General features: G+C 43.8%; 2 protein-coding genes across 4 annotated transcripts; both read right to left on the bottom strand.

The window, feature by feature from the left end:
- Window positions 1-1,767: 1,767 nt before the first annotated feature.
- On the bottom strand, window positions 1,768-3,028 carry LOC129588948 (uncharacterized). Of its 3 annotated transcripts, none has more exons than XM_055483378.1 (3): window positions 2,727-3,028; window positions 2,298-2,515; window positions 1,768-2,208 (listed from the first exon to the last, which is right to left on the bottom strand). In XM_055483378.1, the coding sequence occupies exons 1-3, from the start codon at window positions 2,782-2,784 to the stop codon at window positions 2,110-2,112; spliced, it is 375 nt and encodes a 124-aa protein (XP_055339353.1). In that variant the 5' UTR covers window positions 2,785-3,028; the 3' UTR covers window positions 1,768-2,109. The 3 variants fall into 3 exon arrangements, with proteins under 3 accessions (XP_055339353.1, XP_055339354.1, XP_055339352.1); XM_055483379.1 differs by having other exon boundaries at window positions 1,768-2,211; window positions 2,727-3,017; XM_055483377.1 differs by having other exon boundaries at window positions 1,768-2,515; window positions 2,727-3,024.
- Window positions 3,029-6,907: 3,879 nt separating this feature from the next.
- On the bottom strand, window positions 6,908-13,901 carry LOC129588918 (uncharacterized). The gene is made up of 10 exons (XM_055483338.1): window positions 13,483-13,901; window positions 13,320-13,427; window positions 12,793-12,957; window positions 12,505-12,719; window positions 12,232-12,399; window positions 11,907-12,117; window positions 10,683-11,232; window positions 10,299-10,619; window positions 7,111-7,631; window positions 6,908-7,003 (listed from the first exon to the last, which is right to left on the bottom strand). The coding sequence occupies exons 2-7, from the start codon at window positions 13,390-13,392 to the stop codon at window positions 10,976-10,978; spliced, it is 1,089 nt and encodes a 362-aa protein (XP_055339313.1). The 5' UTR covers window positions 13,393-13,427; window positions 13,483-13,901; the 3' UTR covers window positions 6,908-7,003; window positions 7,111-7,631; window positions 10,299-10,619; window positions 10,683-10,975.
- Window positions 13,902-19,188: the final 5,287 nt, after the last annotated feature.

Here is a 19,188-nt window from a genome sequence, read left to right as displayed (position 1 = left end):
AAATAAGTCCCAAGTAATTGTGATGCCCGATCAACACAAACATCCATATACCGTATTATTTGTGAAACATTTATAAAACTTTATCGGACCTTTGCCACACTAAGTCATCTCAGTTACGGTGATTACCGGAAGTGTTACCTGTAGTGGCAATCGTAGCGGGCTAACGCTTACTTCGATTCTTTAGATTGCGGTTTCTCTAAATCTCCAACTTCTTAGGCCCCTGTTTAGTTCATACATCATCACTTCTGTTACATAACATTTTGTAAGAAAAACTTACGCTTTCTCAGATGTCTTAAGAGAACCGAAGGCATCTAAGAAACCAGCAGACGATAAACCCAGAAAACTTGTCTCACGACTACTCATATAGAAGCAAAAAAGCAGTTTCCTAGACACCCATTCTCGTACTAACACATTTGATGGGCTGATTTTATGGTCTGTGCATAATCTTTTCGGATGCCTCTTTGTTCTCCAGGAGGGGGACAAACACGCTAGTAAATCTTGTAGCCATTCCAACTGATTTAAGCTGGTTAGCTATGAAGTTGTTATACTCATTGATGTCTGGAAATTTCGAGTTCCCCAAGCGAAAAAATGGTCGGACGGAAACAGTTTCATGTATTGTATTGCTTTTTAACATTACAGCTAGTGCATAATTAAAAAAAAACAGAAATATTCTAAGAATTTGACGAGTCAACTTTTGCGACCTTTTCCACTCCCCAAGAAGCGTTAAAAAAGTTTTACTTTTTTGACACCAAGTTGACTTCAATGGAAAAAACGTGATTCGCGTGTTCCCGAAATTTAACGCTGCCGAAGTAACCGGACGCGACCAGAATCACCTACGACGGATTTTAGTATTGTGGCAACTGCCACGTTTTATCGCTTGCCGGACCCGGTAGTGGCAGATGCCACTGCCAGTGGCAACTGCCAGTGGCAGGTGCCACTGCCACCTTTTATCCCCTGCCGTGTCTAGCTATAACCCGTGAATTTGTAGTTGACGCTGAATTTATGCTTTCTAATTACGGAACAAGCTTGTAGAAGCCGTTTTCCGAACCACCGGCGTCGGTCCAGCTGGCGCTGTCAGTCTTCATCTTGGAATGGCACCGGTTTTGCGTTGGTGCTGAGCCCATCGAAGTTCGCCCTAGCCACACGGCGTATCCCGACCAAATTTACAAAAAGACCTTACATTCCAGCTGCGCCTCGGTGATGCAGTGCCCGCCAAAAGCAAGTACACTTTCCTAGATTCATGATATACACTACATTTTTAAATGCGGGTTTTTACCGCCGGGATGACCGTGGTCAGCAGCTAGTCTCGTGCTTTGCGCGACAAGAAGGTATCGGGAGAAACCGGAAGCGCACCACTCCATCTCCATGGGGTCGCCGAAGCGCATTGGTGATGCAGAGAATTGTGGCATGGCGGAAGAGGATGGCGCTGGTCCAGTAACGCTGCGTCACTAGCAGCTGGTAGCCGTTGGAGTGTAGGCATTCGTATATACCGGTATGGGCGTATGGCGTACGTGAAGTCTCCTAAAGATCAGATAAAAAGCACCCGTGTCCCGATCGTTAGCGGACAGCTGCACAGCGTTCCATTTACCGGCACACTCTTTTTTACCATTTTAAAAATAGTTTTAATATTGTTACGGTTAAACGAGTTATCCTATAAGCCGGTATTTAAACTACCACGAAACTCTTTCAAATAGCTGCGGCTTCGACGGCGTACTTTGGCCTTCTGATTGGTGGTAACGTGATCGTTCGCGTTCGTCCTGTCGAGTGTATCGCAATTTGCTTCATCGTATCACAATACCTTCAGTGACAGCCAAATAGCATTTGCAAGCAAGAAACGTAAGCAATAAACCGGTGCCGGTACAAAAGTTTTACAGCCGTAGAGAACTTATCGTTTGAGATAACAACATTCTGATACCGTCATAATTTTTCTAAGCTACGCTGCTACATGACGGTTATCAGGTAAATGAATAGTCCGTTTTAGTTATCAACAATTCCAACTAAAATAATATTTATAAGAACACTGAATTATGAACTACATGATTCCAATGTTAATCAAAATCTATTCCAGCAGAGATAATTTCCAGGATAGCATCACACCGATCCCCAGAATTAACGCGAATCGCCACACCGTAGCCCCACAACGCGTCTGTGTTTACTCCGGCCGCGGCATGGACTGTTATCATCTGGATTTGTTTCGAAGAGGCGGGGCTACTGAAAAAGACATAGTTCAACTGGTTTTCTCGGTCGTTCACGATCACCCGGTCAATATAAGCGCCGTTTTCCGCTCGATAGCGCACCATCACTTTGACAAATTTCAGCCGGCGGTCATCAATGATCACGGGGGCCGGTATCGGAAGGGCGAAGGTGGCGACAGTTGACGAACTGCTTCCTCTGCGTATCTCCACACCGGATCCCGTTTGGCTGTGCAAGAGCTTCCAGTCGTTGATGGCTCCTTCCAAGTGCCGATGCTGAAGGGCGCTACCGTGGACCCATGCCGCATATTTCATAGGCGTGACTAAAAATGTTTGAGTATCATGCGCCGTATCGTAGGGGCTGCCGCAGATTATATATTAAAGTTATTCATATCACATGAATAACGAATAACCAACAATCCAACCATTCGTATTTGTTAAAATGAGTCGCAGATTCTTATTCTTACTAAACAAGTTTGCTAGTTAGTTAAAATTGTACCATTTTCTGCCAAACGTTATCAGCTGTTTTCTTACCTGGCAATGCGGCGCACAACAGCGTCATACCGATAATCAATTGCGCAGTGCGTTCCATGTCGAAGGCATCCGGCAAATACGCTTTTTAAATTTTTAATTATTCCGCCTAGTCTGCGTACTGCGTTCGTGCACGGTCCAGACTGAGCGTGTAATTCGTTACTATATAAAATTTCCTTGGCTAGGAGCACACTAGTGACGTTGACTTTGGCCTCAGGTGATCGCGCCTTGTGAGCGTTTCAGTGTATCAACCAGGAAGATCTCGCCAATGAAAAGTTGCTGAGCGCTGGAACCGGCGATTGTATCTGTTGGACCATTTGTTGGCGTTGCTGTAATCGTGTGTTAAAACATTATCACAAGCAATACTGGTAGGCGTACGAATTTGTAGTTCGGTCATAAGGGAACCTTTTATAGCTGTTTTTAGAGATGTAAAGCCGTCGGCTTCGTAAACCAGGCACAATTACTATGTCTACTTCGAAGTACGTATTTGCAGTTCGGTCATGAGAGAATCCTTTATAGCCTTTTTAAGAGATCTAAAGCCGTCGGTTCGCAAACCAGGCATAACTGCAAGCGAAAACGATAACATACTTATTGTAGCATTCTCTACTGTATGAGTTATAGAATTTTGATCAAAACGAGCGATTGACCTGTTTAACGCAGGTTATAGGCTGACTACACTCATTTTTATTAGCTTTTTCGCTTTATTATGTGCTACCAAAAGTCACAAACTATAATTTTAACCAGTGGTAAGAGTGCGCGGTCTTTGTGGCGCTTTGGGCGCACGAGAAAGAGTGTATGATGACATTAACGAAGTTGTGAAGTACTTACTACGTATGCTCTTCATCATCTTTACCAGTGATAATTATATCGTCAAGATATACTGCTACACCTTCACAACCTTGCAGTATATTTTCGATCAACTGCTGAAAAATACTAGGCGCACTTGCTACGCCAAAAGGCAATCGATTGTACCGAAACAATCCTTTATGCGTATTTATGACAACCAAATTTGCACTTTCTTCATCTAACGGTATTTGTGCGTATGCTTCTCGTAAATCGATTTTACTGAACTTTTTACCACCATTTAATTTCGCAAATAATTCGTCAGGATGTGGTAAAGGATACTGGTGTACATCCAGCGACGCATTCAAGCCAGTACTTAAGTCAGAACAGATACGCACTTTTTTCTTAGGCTTTTTAATAGATGTAATTGGTGCAGCCCACTCTGCATAATCAACTGGTGTGAGAACACCCAGTTTTACTAACCGTTCTAAATCTTCCTCGACTTCTTCTTTCAAAGCAAACGGTACTGGCCTTGCTTTACAAAACACGGGACGAGCGCCTTCTTTCAAGTACAAATGTGCTTTGAAGTTTCTACAGCAACCAAGCTCGTCCTTAAACACTGCCTTATACTTCTGAAGTATCTTTGCAAGGCTAAACTCTTCAATTCTACTTACAGTACCTTGCTGTAGTTGCTTTAAACTGAGCGCGCTTAACTGTAACTCTGATATCCAATCGCGCCCAATTATACTGCAACCTTGCTCAGTAACCAACGCTTTAAGTGACTTCGTTACGCCACCATGCTTAACTGTCACATCTACCATTCCCATTAACGGAATGACATGGCCAGTAAAACTACGCAAACAGTAGTCAACTTTCTCCAACTTCGGTGCACCAACTTTCCGCCATGTTAACTTGCTCATTATCGTGACTGACGATCCCGTATCTAACTCCATATTCACAGTCTTGCCGTCAATATTTAACGGGACAAAAATTGACGACGGGGTTACTGGCCCTGTACGTAAAACGTCGTACGGCATCCTTTCTACATAATTTGTTCTCCTCTGCCCTCTCTGACCACGCCCTCTTCTTGGCGCTCTGCATACTTTTGCCAGGTGACCTCGGCGGCCGCAGTTATTACACTGTGTACTCTTATGGGGACAATCCGGTTTCATGTGTTCGGTTGAACCACACCCATAACAAGCTGCTTTACTGGACCGCTGTCCAAAACGGCCTGATCCTCGGAACCTACCGCCTCGGCCTCTACCGCGACCACCGTATCCACCGCGCCTTATCGCTGCTACGTCCGGGGACGACGATCTACCACCGACCGTCTGCTTAGCGTCTGCTTTACTCGTCTCATACTTATCCGCTTCCTCGTATAATTTATCGAATTTTTCAACAGACGATACAGGCAACGTATACAAATAACGGCGCGTAGTTTCACTGGCTACACCTGACATAAATGCAGCACACAGCTGGTCATCTACAAACGCGTCTGGAAAATCACACTTGACGCACTGATTCCTTAAATCGTTCGAAAAATCCAACAAAGTCTGACCTGACTTCTGCTTAATCGAAAAGAAGGTAGCACGCTCTACTCTTATATTTGTCCGTTTGCTGTATACCAGCTTTAACTTCTCATACAGTTCCTCGAACGTGAACTGACCTGGATCCTTCGGGCGGCACATGGAGGCTAGCATCTCCATGGCCTTCGGATTCAGGGATCCCAAGAGTAGTGGCTTCTTCTTGTCATCGGTCATCTTGAACGATTCCACGTGGCTATTAAACTGTACACGCCACGTTTCCAGCTTCATCGTGTCTGGGTCAAATTTACTTAATTTGGGCAACCCGGTGGAGTCATCATCACCCGACACCGCAGTATTCGGCGTGCGTGTCTGAGTGCCTGTTACTCCCACGGGTGACGTGCCTCCCGTAGACATGGTCAATTACCACTTTTGACCAGTCAATTACCTCTTAAACAGAAAGGGCAATTACCATCCTTCACGCCAATGTGAAGTACTTACTACGTAAGTTTATTAATAATATTCCAGACCACAACAACTAACTGAATGACAAACAACAACAACACAAAACAGACTCAGCCAGACAACCGATCTTGTACCGTTGCTATGCGTTTACGCAGAATCTCGAGAAATGTAAATATCAATATTAATAATAATGATAATTATTATTCATGCAATCGCGTACATACGTCACAGAAGTAAAGCCTCCACCAGTAGTGTTGGAGAAATAAAATCACATTTGCAGCACAGTACTCCACACGATATACAATTTACGTCGCTCGGAGGAATTAATTACAGCGCTCCCCGCCTTTCTGGCTTCGATACACTCCGTCTCCGACATAGTTTCTTTGCTACTTCCCGATCAGCTGGCCGTCGATGTCTGTGCTGGTCTGGAAAAGTGGAAGACAAATTCTAAACTAACAGAACTCCCACCACCAGGTTTCCGCAAGTCTTAATAAGCATGGGACCTCTCTTTGTGCAACGTGTCTCTAGCTACCGGTACGATGATGTTAATAAGGCGCGCCTCCTTGCTCAGTCGAGACCGGGAGCTGGTATATGGCTCAACGCGTTGCCTTCCGCGCATATCGGCAACCTCCTCGATGATGACACGCTGAAAATCTCGGTAGGCCTTAGACTCGGCGCCAAAATTTGTGAACCACACAACTGCACGAAGAGTTCCAACGTCCAAGCCAGTTGACTGTTATGCCCCTTTAAATCTGTAGCGCGTTTTACAAACGTTACGGCGTTGGAGCGCTTTTTTATCCGCATTCTCGTGCCTGAGCAATGATGGACACAAAAAGTTTTGCAGTCTTGCTGTTATATTTGTTGTGTAATAAAGAAATTAGTGCACAACAACACGCTTGTCCCGCTTTGTTTTATATTGTAAACCGTACTTAAACCGAATTCTCCTCGACAAAGAATTTTTTTGAATGACACACAGTAATGTCAACAATGCTAAAAATTATATAATGTGAGCCCTGACTCTGCCCTTCTCGTGGGAATACCGGAATAAGCAGAAACGATGAGTTCGTTGTAGTAACAAGCAGTTCAAATAAACATATGTCCGTTTGCTTAAAAACAAAGTAAACGGTGCGCAAAATACACACTAGTAGCGAAAAATTTGTAAACCATGTTAACATCATTGTATTGTAAGTTTAGCTGCCCTGTGAAAACAAAAGCAGGCCTAATTTGGTTTAGCACCTGCACTGTATAGCCGCGCATTCTGCAACAAACGCATGTTCTACAAATTGACTGAATTATATATTGCGGTCTTGTGAACAAAATGGAGTACACCAGACTGTACCAAGCCTGCCAGGATTTGTCCCTGACCGTATGTAATAATCAGCTGGTAGTTCCCGTGGCTGATGCGGACAGAGCAGCAAATTCTAAAATTAATATTACTGGAGTGTTTACTGTCAGTGTTTCCAATAATCCACCGTGGAATTTTGAAAGTCCGTCTGGATCCGGATGTTTCTGTGGAATATCCATAACATTATTAACATTAATTAGTAACAAACTAGGCTTGAGGTAGGAAATATACAGTAAAACAGTTTAAAGTGGTTTTCTACAAGTGCACAGACCGTAATCTAGGTACTTGAGCAAAGCCTCAGTGAAATTGATTTGATTGGAACAGGCTTCTGTTGCTGGCCACGAGCGTACCGCTAACGAAATTCACTACATCCGACGGGACCAAATACGACGGAGCGCCGGCTGATCTGCTGACTGGAAAGGTCAACATGAGCGTTTGCCCTCTTGCAGTAACACCGGCGCGTGTACGCGACTTTGAGCTTATTAGCGGCGCGCTGGTGCGGGATTATTACATCCTGATTCATCATGGAGATCTAGTAGATTCCAGTGTCGGAAGCCGGTCGATCGTCGAAGGTTTATTTATTAACACCTTGACAAAATACTGGCCGGGGCTTATGCTATCCGGCATAGGCGTGTTCGTCACGCTACTTTGTGTGCGCACTGGCAGAATGTCGAGTCCTTCCTATGACCGCGGTGCAGCACAAATCGAGAACCGTGAATCTGTACTAAAAAAGCTGTCTTTCGCATTTTCCGTATCCTTTCGAAGTGCGTTTGATGTCGTCAGCAGCTTCTTCTGTGAAGGTAAATGGCAGAACATTCATTTCGCTTTTAGTGCTGTGGAAACTTGGCGCGTTTTTTAGACGCTCTCGACACTCCTTTACCGCACGAATATCATGCACCACGACTTATTATCACGCAGTGGCTATTATTTTCATATTTTGTAATTAGCATAATGTACGCGAGTTTAAGCTCAAGTCTGCCGAGCTCATTTTTAATACCACCCTTTCAAACGGTTCCTGAATTTGTACGCTCGGGATACAGTCCGTTGTTCCTCGTCAAAACTGCTCCGATAGAATTTATGGTGAGTGAGAGTTTACGCGTAAATCTGATACTTGAAAAAGCAAAATGTTACTATTTTATCGTTAAGCACATATGTAGACAAAAAATGCGTGGACTATCGTTCAATACCGTTTAAAAGCCTAATACTGTAGCCGCTAGATGAAATATGGCACCACAGAGTCTGGTGTACGGAAAGCAGCGCACACGCTGCTGTAACGTGTGCGCTGTCCGGCGGGGGGCAGGCAGCGGCCGGATCCAAAAGTGGTGCCATTTCATCTAGCGGCTACCGTAATTAAAAGGGCCGGAAAATATAGATGGTACCCACACCCATTGGAGCGCTATCGTGCCACGGCAGACATCCGCTAAATCATTCCATTTCCAGAATAGCCCAATTTTGAAACCCTTGACATCAAAGGCGATGCTCTACAACTCAGAAAGTTCCCTGCCGGAATTTCTTGATTATGCTGCTGCACTGTCCAAACGCAAAAGGATAGCGATTTTCGGATATTACGAAACACCGGTGTACCAAAGATCTGGCTTTTTTGCTGCTGCTTCAGCTCAGTTTCATAATCACATCTCCGTGTACCAACTGCCCCGTCAATCACCGTTACACGAAAGCGTTAATGATTTGTACGTAAGCATGAGGAACGTGAAAAGTGAAACCATTTCAGACGGTTACTGCTACCACAAGCGAAATTCAACTTAAAAACTGTTAGCGCTGCAATAAACAAAATTTCGTTATGCTTTAGGATCATTTGGCTTGCCAAAACTGGAAATCTAAGACACATAGTCAGCTTGCACACAGAAATAGTGTATTTGGCTTACCGAGTTCCCTACATTCCCAGCGTTCGACCGAGTACCCACACACAACGAGCGGCGTCAATCCAAATGCACAGCCTACTGTCCACTGTTTATATTGTATCGGCACTTTTCATGATTGCGATTGTGATTTTTCTCTGTGAACTTTATGTCCATCGGGCGGTCGTATATTATTACGAGCACAGAAATACTCGTATCAATCCCGGAAAAGTTATTTCCATTAAATGGTGAATTTCAAGTCGGATAACTACCGTCTACGTAATGTCTACCTTGCTGAAAGTGTATTTTTGTTCACGATTTTAGTCTGGTTTTCGCATTTAAGATTTGACAGAGCCCCCTTTGACTGAGTCCCCCGAGCCCCCCCCTAATTTTTTACTTCTCCAGACCGTCACACATAATATTAGCAAATTACTTACAAAAATGTCGCGCTGTGCATGGCGACGATATCTAACTGAACGATGAATAATTAATGAAACGAAATCCCACGCAGCACTAGATCAGAAAAACAAATGGCTTCGTGGATTGTTTTCCATCCCAATCGAACGCCTTGCGCAAGCCCGCGGTCATTGACTTTGTACTAGTGTAGTATATACTAGCAGAGAGAAAGAAAATCGAAAACTAGTGAAATAAGGAACGAACTCGTAGGCGAAACTGAGTGATTTATGTGCGCAAGAATTTTTAAGACCAAGTCAAATCCTTTCGTCATATACTTTCCAAAGATGAGCTGTTAAAGGTTCAGTCGGGAGTACTCGTACTTGTACGGGCTAGTATCTGTTTTTCCTGCCGGCTCTATGTACGCTTTCTTGCCCCTGAGGGTGAGGTTTATGTTGTTTGTCGCTATATATGCTGTTGTTCTGTTCCGTGCAGAACAGAACAACTGTGCAGTTGGGAGGAAGCATGCAGTATCAGTATCAAGCCAGTCAGTATGCAGATAGTCACTTAGTGAGCTATCTAGTAGGTAGCGTAGGGTAGCTCAATGATGTTCAATATTTTGCTCTCGTGTCCGTTTTGCTGAGCGAGTCGCAGCGCTCATCGCCCCTTGCGACGTTTGGATGCCGTACTTCGTTGGGCAAACTTCGTTGGGCCGCTGATTCGAAGTCATGGTGACCTTTCTGCCCATATGAATCGTGCTGACCAAATGCCCAGGGTAACCTTTCTTTGACCAGGTAAGCCGTTCACTTCCTAAACCAGCAGAAGGATTCTTTTACACCGGGCGTCCCGGAGACTGTTCATGGTACCCACATTTGTTCTTAGTTCATTTTGCGCGCCATCTTTTGATTTTTAGATCCTAGTCATCTAAAAAACCGCCGCGATTTCCTGCTGAACAACGGCCAGGACATTCGTGCGCCCGAAATACAATGCTAAAATCAATGTAAAATTGAGAAATGAGGTGCGTTTCACGCGAAGCCGATGCACGTTGTTCTTGCGGTTTGCTAAAAAGTCTATAAAACCTGGTGAAGTTATTAATATTTTTATTTTCTACAACCCAGTCTGATTATGTTAATGGTTTGAACTTAAAAACCGTTAAAGTTTAAAACCGCTAAAACTGAACAGTTTTGAATTCAATTTTAACGGTACATACCGCAGAGCAAGGCGTTCTTGCTTCCGCACGGACTGCAATCGGTGCTGTGGAGTGTGGACGCCCAAATCCGTGCTCTTCGGCGGTCCCCTCAATGTGTCAGTTCAAGGATAAAAAGCATCGGCCTGGAGCGGTTTGTGAACGCGTAACAACATTATGCGACATGTCGCGCATTGCATGTGCAATCTCCGCGGACCACCGCATCTGGCCAGTAAAATGAAGCGGCTGATTTACGTCAACTGTCATCTGGCTCAGCGTCGCTATGTTGACAACTATCGCGATATAATGGTGTTGTTGAGCCATGTAATATCTGCTGCCAATGACCTGAAAATTTGAAATGAGTTTTGCGTACAAAATAGTCATCAATCGCTTGCAAATCTGGTTTACCCTAGTAGCAGTCAAAGAAAAATGTACAATGAGGATATCCGCTTTTGCAGAACTGAAACCAAACACGAAATTCAAGATGAGTACGTAGGTGGTCGTTTATCGACTGTCTCTGTAAATATAATGCACATCAGTTGTGCACGGTGCGTACGACAGATATGACAGCCTATCGCGACAAAACTGAAAACACGCAAAAGGATTCACCGGCCCACACAATTCCTAACATTTCGTCAGAGAGCAGGCAATAAACACGCTAGCATTCGTAGTGGGGCTCGGTATAAGAACAGTCAAAGAAATTAACGTTTCAAGCAGTCCTGAAGCAGCGTCCTGAGCGGGGCAGGAAATGGTGGCACCGTCCTGTCGACATTCTGATACCACGCAAGCGCAACCTGGTGCACCGTGGGGAACAGTGTGGCCGCTTCGTTCAGTTTGTGGTAGACAGCGGCGCGTTCCTCCGGATTCCGGCAACGATAGCCGATCGTGTACATCAGCGCATCCTTATAAAACGCGTGCAGCTGCGCGAGTGCCTGCTTAGCCGACGCAGTGGTGGTGCCTGTGGAAAACCGGGCAAATCGATAACTACAATTCCTGTGTATTAAGCGCGCTGAAGTAACATGAATCGTATTTAATGTCTGCGTAAAAATTAAAATGATCATAAGAAAACCATCGAAAAAAAACAACCAGAAGTGTTAGAATCCTCCCTGGTTGTCTATTTGATACAATTAACGTGGTTTTGGTAGTTTGCTTTAATGAAGAGTAATTCCAGTGCAGTTAACAATGCAGACGTAGTACAGTATCTTATATACTCAGTAAAACAGTCACATTGACTAAACTTCTGACTTCTGAGTAACAACTTCGCCTTCAAGGTCGATCGATGTATGTATGATAAAGGGGCAATGATTTTTTATTGACAAATTGTACAAGCTAAACGCCATTTACACTTGAACTTGATAAACCAATTTAGAACAAAAAGAATAATTCTTCAAGCTCTTTAGAACTGGGTGCTGGGTGCCAGCATGAGTAACAGACAATAGTAACGGTTACACCATTAATCCTGACAATATTAAAAAGTATTTTTTAATACTTGCTGATTGGTTCGTTTTGATCAGTACGCCGGCAAAATATACGAGCACTCGTGCATGTTATTTAGATTCAGTGGAACCTCCGATCTTGAATATCCCGGACCCGGAACAACCCCGAATCTTGAACAATTTTTTGCTTACTTACCAGGATCAAAAAACGATGCGGCCAGAAGTAGATATACTTCCGTAAGCGTCAACCCAATCGCGTTGAATACAGCGCTGAATTTGTTGCAGAACCGGATGAATTCCGGATCCATACCCATCATTTCCATGCAGTAGTTGTTGGAGTGAATCTGCTCGGGACCCGGCAATGTGCAATAATAATCTCCCTTGTGAAAGAACTTCATGTGATGCAGCTACGGAAAAATAACACCAGATAGAGAATAAGCCGAAACTTATCTGTATGTCGAAACTTTGGCATGCATACAAGTGATACAACTATTTTGATATATCCAAGGAACAGCCCATACCAAGGTACTGAGAAACGTTTTTTCCGCGAGTAAAATACTGCGATCCGGCGGGCTAATGTTCTCGAACCCGGGCAGCATGGCAACGAACTGCGCCAGACGGGCTTTGTCATCTCGACGTTTCTCCTGCATTCGAAGCCGTGCTCGCTGCGGCGAGGTCTGCGGTTGGTACTGCAAATGGTTATCACAGGGCATGTTGGTAATATGATGTACTAAGCGGAGCGAGATGTTGCAATTTCGTGAAAACAAATAACTACTAAATTACTAACAGATTACCGGAATCTGCTGAGCTTTAAGGGCTGACGTCATGAACGCGGTGAACACGGCAATCTGGTCTCCGTAGGCGATCTCGTACGCCGCCCACACTGCGCCACCGGCTTTCTGCAGCATCACATCGCGGGAACCGTTCAAATTGGCATAGATACTGGAATACGAACTGGACGGCAATATTGGGCGAAATGTCGCTGCGACACTCATGAAGCCCTCGAGATCTGCAAAGAGTAAAAGAAGATTTTCAGTCAGCTGGAGCAAAGGTTGGAAGTACGGCGCGACACGGTCACTGACCGCTTGGACGGATAACTTTGCGGAAACCAGACGGAAAGGTCGTCTGGGTCGGCTGGAAATCCTCGTTGAATTGCCCATGCAGCAACTTCTCCACATCCGTTCGGTCAGAATGGGCTTCCCATACGGATGGGCGCGATCCAGGCTGTGCTGATGGTAAATCCTCAACTGTAAAAACTGTTGGCTTAATGTGTTGAAACATATAGGTGAATGTTAACCGGTGTACCGATTTTGAAGCAATGGCATGGTATCTCTAGTTACACATTCATTCAAAGGCATTAATTACACATGTTAACAAGTACCGTAAACATTAACGATAACAATGTGTTAGCTATAGCTAACACATTGACAACACACTGCATACGATATGCTTATTTTTTTTAAATGTTTGTGACCACGCCCCTGGGACCAGTGCCAACGAAATTATTTTTTAAAAAGCTCCCACTATCTCCTTTCTTTAAGCAAAATACGGAATTTTTAGGAAGGGAGGCCTCAGAGCGTTCTCAGGTTTAGTATAGAGGTAATCTTACCAGTGTGTGTCGAAGAAAAATCCAGCTTCCTCTTTGCGCCCTTCCCTGCGCCATTCTTCTCCGAATCATCCATCCAAATAATAAAAAAACTTTAAACTCTCTAAAATCCTGAAAGACGGGTATATAATAAAACTGGTACCATGCACCAAGCCAAGAGTCTTACAAAATCAGTCTTTTTGAACTGGCATCAGACTGGTACCGATATTTCTGAATCAGTAAAATAACTGGCAGTTTGATGCTGCATTGTTGCTGCTCAATGCAAACGCATAAGGCTTTCCAAAAAGGTACGCACTGTACAAGAAGATTTTAAAGAATTAAGGAAGCTGGCAATGACATCTGCATCCGCTCAGAGATCACGTTGGTAAACAAAGTAAAAGTATGTATGCCACCTTAGATGAACAGAAGCTGCGTGCACATGTTCGTAACAGTACACGGCGCTTCCACAGCATACGACGCTGGAGGCGATTTTCAGCTCACTTCAATTTCTCCAACGCATGCAAAGAAAATCGATACAAAACGACCTACTTGCGCAGGTTATTTGTGCATCATACAGATACATGTCAACACGCCGGAAACAGCTACAGCTGTCTGCTGGGGTTTGGCTTATCTCTACGGAACAAGTAATTAAATTATTAATTTCAGTTTGCCCATCTTTTGCCAACATCGATTTCCTCAAGGAGTGAGTGCCCATGTTTCACGAGAATTAACGCACGAGTCACCTGAGAAATAACGGTGTGCAAATTCTGTAGGTGTATGAACAATGTGCAGTATAGAGAAAAAAGCGGGGCCAGGTGATCCGTGATCAAAAACATTAATTAAACCAGTAAGCAGTTGCCGTGGGCAGTAGGAAAATCCCAAAAGACTCGGTTGGGACAGAGAAGCGCTGGTTTGCGCAGTAAACGCTAAAACGAGACATCGGTGTATTTGTCCATCATCGTAAATGCAACAGTGCCGCACTAACTGTAGAGATATCTGTACGGTAGTTCAATCGCATAATAGAAGAACATACTCGAGTTCACATGTACCTACAATTAAATTGAATTAAGTATCGGAACCTGTTTTCGCGTAAGTTCATGACTTGTGTTCTTGGATGCCACCGTGAAATGAGACTGGGCGTTTACTAAGTATGCAAAATACTTTATCTCCACTAAAAAAATACAGCAGCAGCAGAAGTATGTCACTCAAGGGAATAAATAAAATTATTAAACTACTACACTCATCGCAACAATAATTTATAATATTATTGGTGACAAGAGTTTATTAACGTAATTGTGATGCTAATAATTGTAATCGTAGTACGCACTAATCGACCGGAGTGCAGCAAAGGTCTTTTAATTCAGGTGAAATTAAAAATTGTGAAATTGTCTGTGTGTCGGTTACGGAAGTATCACATCGGAAGCACGGAAGGAAGTATGGATTCCTTATATGACGTCATTTTTTGCTTCCGTAACCGACACACAGACGGACACACAATTTTTAATTTCACCTGAATAAGAGGACCTTTGCTAGGCTCCGGTCAATAAGGAAGTAAAAATTGATTATCATACAACTGTTCTTTTGAAGATTTCTAACCAACGTCAAATCAGCCGATACTTACGACAGCGTTGTAAGTTCCTATATATATGCCAAATTCCTGTACACGAACGGAAACTCTGACTGGTAAATCTCATTTCGCCCAAAACGTCTCAACCGGATATCGTGCGCCAAACATTTTCTACACAAAATAATGCAGAATGTATATATAAACCATTTGGCTACAAATGCCGTAAGATAATGCCAAAAAGTGTTTGGGAATACGAGAATGCAACAATGTCTGCAAGTAAGATCATGTCCACGAATTTAATGGCATGTGTTGGATCATGAGGAAGACTCAATAATAAATGACGACGGCACGAAATCGATATGATTATAACAAAATGGCATCCAGTTCCGTTATTGCACTAAAGCGATACCGAACAACAACAACCTAAGCGCAATGAGGGTAGGTTTTATTGCATAACCATACTGGCATGCACAGATGCGGGTTGCACAAGCACAACATGGGCCATGGATCAAAGGTCATCCTCCAAACCCCCAAACGCTAGCTAAACGTCGACAGTCCCACGGCAGCACGCACAATTTCGCCGTACTCCTGGCGCAAGAGATGTACAGATATCTCTGCAAACAATCGCTCCTTCCATTTCCTGGTGCTCTGTTGACTTCTTCTACCAGTCCTAAGGCTGACGCGAATGTAATTCCTCCACGTCGTAAAGAATGAGTCGACCAGTTACGAGATTCATAGCCACTGGTGTCCTTGAATGCTTTTTGTGCACGGTTGAAACTGCAGATGTTAACGGCCTGATAGATTTAGCTTTTCTGTAGCAAAATAGCGGATCTGTTGGCGATGGTTTTGCTTTGCGGATCATGTCAGATATTGCTTGAACTGGGCAGAAATCCTCCCCTCAGTTTGTGGTATCGGTAAATATTTTTAGTCATGCCCATAAAATCCGTATGCGACATTCGGTATTCGCATTTGGGTTCGTCCAGACTGGACAATCTCAAATTGTTCTACAAAACGCTTGGCAGGGTTTTCAGGGTTGAATGTTTACCAAGGTATGGAATGAAACAGATTTTTACCGCAAAACATCCTTAATAATGCCCGGTATAAGATACGATGGGAATGCGTGCAGGAATCGTTTCGTCTGTCCGTGCAGTGACCCCGCAACGATGTACGACTCGATTACTTCGAGACTTCTTAACAATCAGGTTAACCATTGCTCACTGGCGTATTATTGACCGTGGTCACGTCAGCCGTGCTCTGATCCTCATCTGTCCTTATGCAATCAGTTGTGAAATGGGATGCAGCCGTACTTCCGTAGTAAATGTTATTAGCCCTTCGACCGGCAGTCCATCAGCAAACTTCCGATACGGAGGCCCAGCGACCAGTTGGCTGAAATGGACAGTAGTACACCACACCAAATTTCCATGATGTTGTTAAAATTTTAGAACGAATTTCCCCAAGTTTAAACAAATTTTGAAATTTAACAATAGTGATGGTTACATGCTTCGGTGTAAAAACGATCTTCATGCTGATGTGTTGCAGTATGAAAAATTTTAAGAGCACTTGCACATAATGCGGCTCTCGTTACACCTCCGTCCGTTTAAACTTTGGATTTTATTTCACTCACTAGCAGACTCCGCGCAAATTGCGCGGAATAAAAATAAAATATTAAAAAGATATTTTATAAGAGAAACATATATATATATATATATATATATATATATATATATATATATGTGATTTCGTGCATGTACTCTGAACACGAATTTGGTACCATGTACCGGACCACTTCCCTCAAGGGATTTGGCCCGGTACATAGTACCAAATTCGGGCACATATAGATACACGGGAACTTACGCCATCGCGCACTCCTAAACACGTTTTTGCATTGCTTTATGACATTTTGTAGCCAAAGGATTTGTATACGTAGGCGTGAAATCCGTTTGGGCGCGCAATATCCGGTTCGGGAGTTATTAGTGAAATAAAATCCCAAAAGGTTAAACGCGCGGAGGTGTACCAAAAGTTTCATTATGAACCGATGCTCTTCAAATTCTGCACGAAAACGCACATTACTATGAAGATCGTTTTGGTACCGAACCAGCTTTCTACCATTTTTTTCAAATTTTAAAATGAATTTCAAAAATTCCGCGCGTTTAAACTTTTGGAATTTTATTTCACTAATAATTCCCGCACCGGATGTTGCGCGCACAAACGGTTTTTTCGTTTATGTATACAAATCCTTTGGCTACAAAATAGCATAAAGCAATGCAAAAAAGTGTTTGGGAGTGCGCGACAGCGAAAGTTGCCTTGGATGTATACAAATTTGGTGCTATGTACCGGGCCAAATCCCTTAAGGCACAAGTTCAAATCACGTTTTTATAAGCTGCTTTAAAGTCCCTTATTGCTTATTAGTTAACGATTAACTGTTACCGATCGCTGGGAAAAAATCCCAACACACCTTGTCGCCTCTAGACACCATTGCCCGTCAACGGGTTAATACCGGTGTCAATTTCCTTCCGGGCCATCGGTTTTATACCGCAAAATAACCGAGCAATACTGCTTGTGTACGAGTATAGGGAATACGACTGAATAACGTTGCATAAGTGCATAACTGCTGGTTCGTGTTCAGTATTCACATTATCAACGTAATAACGAGCAAGTGACTGATGTTCGTAACGTCTCGTGGCATCTATGCTCACAATTATGAGTAAACTGAACTTGTGAAACTAACGAGAGAATGCTGGTAATACACTAACAGCGTTTAAGGAATAATTTAGGCCGAACAAATCCTCCAGCAAACACGATAATCTGATCCCCACCTTAAATGCTTATCATCTCTCGCCGAGATACAGTCGGCTACTCCGTGTTATCAGTGTGTAACTCGTGTAGTGCAAATAAAGTGTCGGTGATGAGCTTTCATAAGCCGTTTGAAAAATCTGAATAAAGCAATCGCAAAGTGCAGTTATATCGCTTGTAGTATGGTGCTGTGTGAAAATTAGAACAAACAAGTGGATTCCGCGTTTTAACGCCTACTGCCCAAACAAGGGCTGTCGTTTTCGAAATTACTGCTAGCGATTCATGTGCATTGAATGTGTTCCTGTTGCATAATAATTATGTTGACTCTGTCACGAGTACTGTTTTTGATTCGTAAATCGACTGGCCGATTTCTGCCTGTTTTGTACCACCTTTCTTACTATTGTAACTGCGGATGCATTTATATGGAAGGAAAGATCGGTGGGTGCACAACTGGAATGCGGTGGACGTGATGTACCGCGGCCGTCTGTGCCACGGCACCGTTGTTAACATCGTGGAGAACGGACTGATCGTCAATCTTTACTGTCCCGGGCTACACTCGGTGGTCGTAGAATACGGTCACGCCTTCGACTGTTCCACCGCCGTGAAGGAGGACGCTTTCTGGCATCGCCAAATCCACTCGGGCAAACGGAAACACCCGGACGAAGCACCTCCGGTAGCGAACAGTATTCCCGTGGAGGCGTTAATGCGATCCCATCCCAGTCATCCCTGGACCTGGTACCGAGGCCGTCTCCTGACCGGGATGATCCAGCGTCTCGTGGACTACGGATTTGTGGAGGTCGAGGTGCAGATGGGGCGCAGCGTCCGCGAACTGTTGCACTTTTCGCAAATTCGCCTGCCGCTGTCGCCAGCAACCATGGAGCTAAGGAAGATCCCTCACGACTATTTTGTCATCCTTGCGTGCTGTCTGATGACCGACTACCATGTCCGCCGTTCCACGGTGCGACACTGGGACACCTTTGCACGGCAGATGGATCCGAATTGTCACGTGTATCCACTGGCTGTGCTGAGTGAGGTTCTCTTGTACTTGCAGCAGAAACACCGGCTGCCATTATCGGCCATTCAGCTCGTACGTAACTGTAGTCACATCGTTCGATTTTTCTCATATTTCGGGTGCTTTAAATACCGTATACGGTTTCATATTTTGATCACCGGTCACTTACACCACCTACCACCTGAAAAGCTGCTGATCACACAACGAGCTTTTTGTTTTTTCTTGCTGGTCTGTAGTCGTCAAAATAAAAATTAATGGAAAATGTTGGAGTATGAAATTTTTATAATAACTTTTATACGTGGAAGCGGTTCTTCTGCATTCCACCCGGTCCAGTTCCTGTCTTCCGTTTTTTTTTAGGTGGAGATTTTTTTAAGTTTGTGGAAATTCACGGGCGAAGGTTTTACTATGAAGGCTATTCATTTCTGGTATTTTTGTTTGTCAGGAAATTTTAACAGCAGGTGACTGAAGCACTGTATGAAAAAGTTTACCTGAAGTGACCGAATTGTGAGAAAAGCCGAAGT

The sequence above is a fragment of the Paramacrobiotus metropolitanus genome, unplaced genomic scaffold (genome assembly GCF_019649055.1).
Source record: "Paramacrobiotus metropolitanus isolate TYO unplaced genomic scaffold, Prichtersi_v1.0 Parri_scaffold0000032, whole genome shotgun sequence".
In the NCBI taxonomy this organism is placed as follows: domain Eukaryota; kingdom Metazoa; phylum Tardigrada; class Eutardigrada; order Parachela; family Macrobiotidae; genus Paramacrobiotus; species Paramacrobiotus metropolitanus.
The sequence above is the reverse complement of the archived record's forward strand: the minus strand, read 5'-3'. Positions and strand labels throughout refer to the sequence as shown.

Excerpts from the sequence above, each read along its gene's own strand:
- LOC129588918 (XM_055483338.1), bottom strand. The coding sequence starts at position 13,392 with ATGGATGATTCGGAGAAGAATGGCGCAGGGAAGGGCGCAAAGAGGAAG. Across the intron at positions 12,958-13,319 it reads TTTTTCTTCGACACACACTG|TTGAGGATTTACCATCAGCA; the intron begins GTAAGATTACCT and ends CAGTTTTTACAG. Across the intron at positions 12,400-12,504 it reads TTAAAGCTCAGCAGATTCCG|TACCAACCGCAGACCTCGCC; the intron begins GTAATCTGTTAG and ends AACCATTTGCAG.
- LOC129588948 (XM_055483377.1), bottom strand. The coding sequence starts at position 2,784 with ATGGAACGCACTGCGCAATTGATTATCGGTATGACGCTGTTGTGCGCC. Across the intron at positions 2,516-2,726 it reads GTTGTGCGCCGCATTGCCAG|TCACGCCTATGAAATATGCG; the intron begins GTAAGAAAACAG and ends AAACATTTTTAG.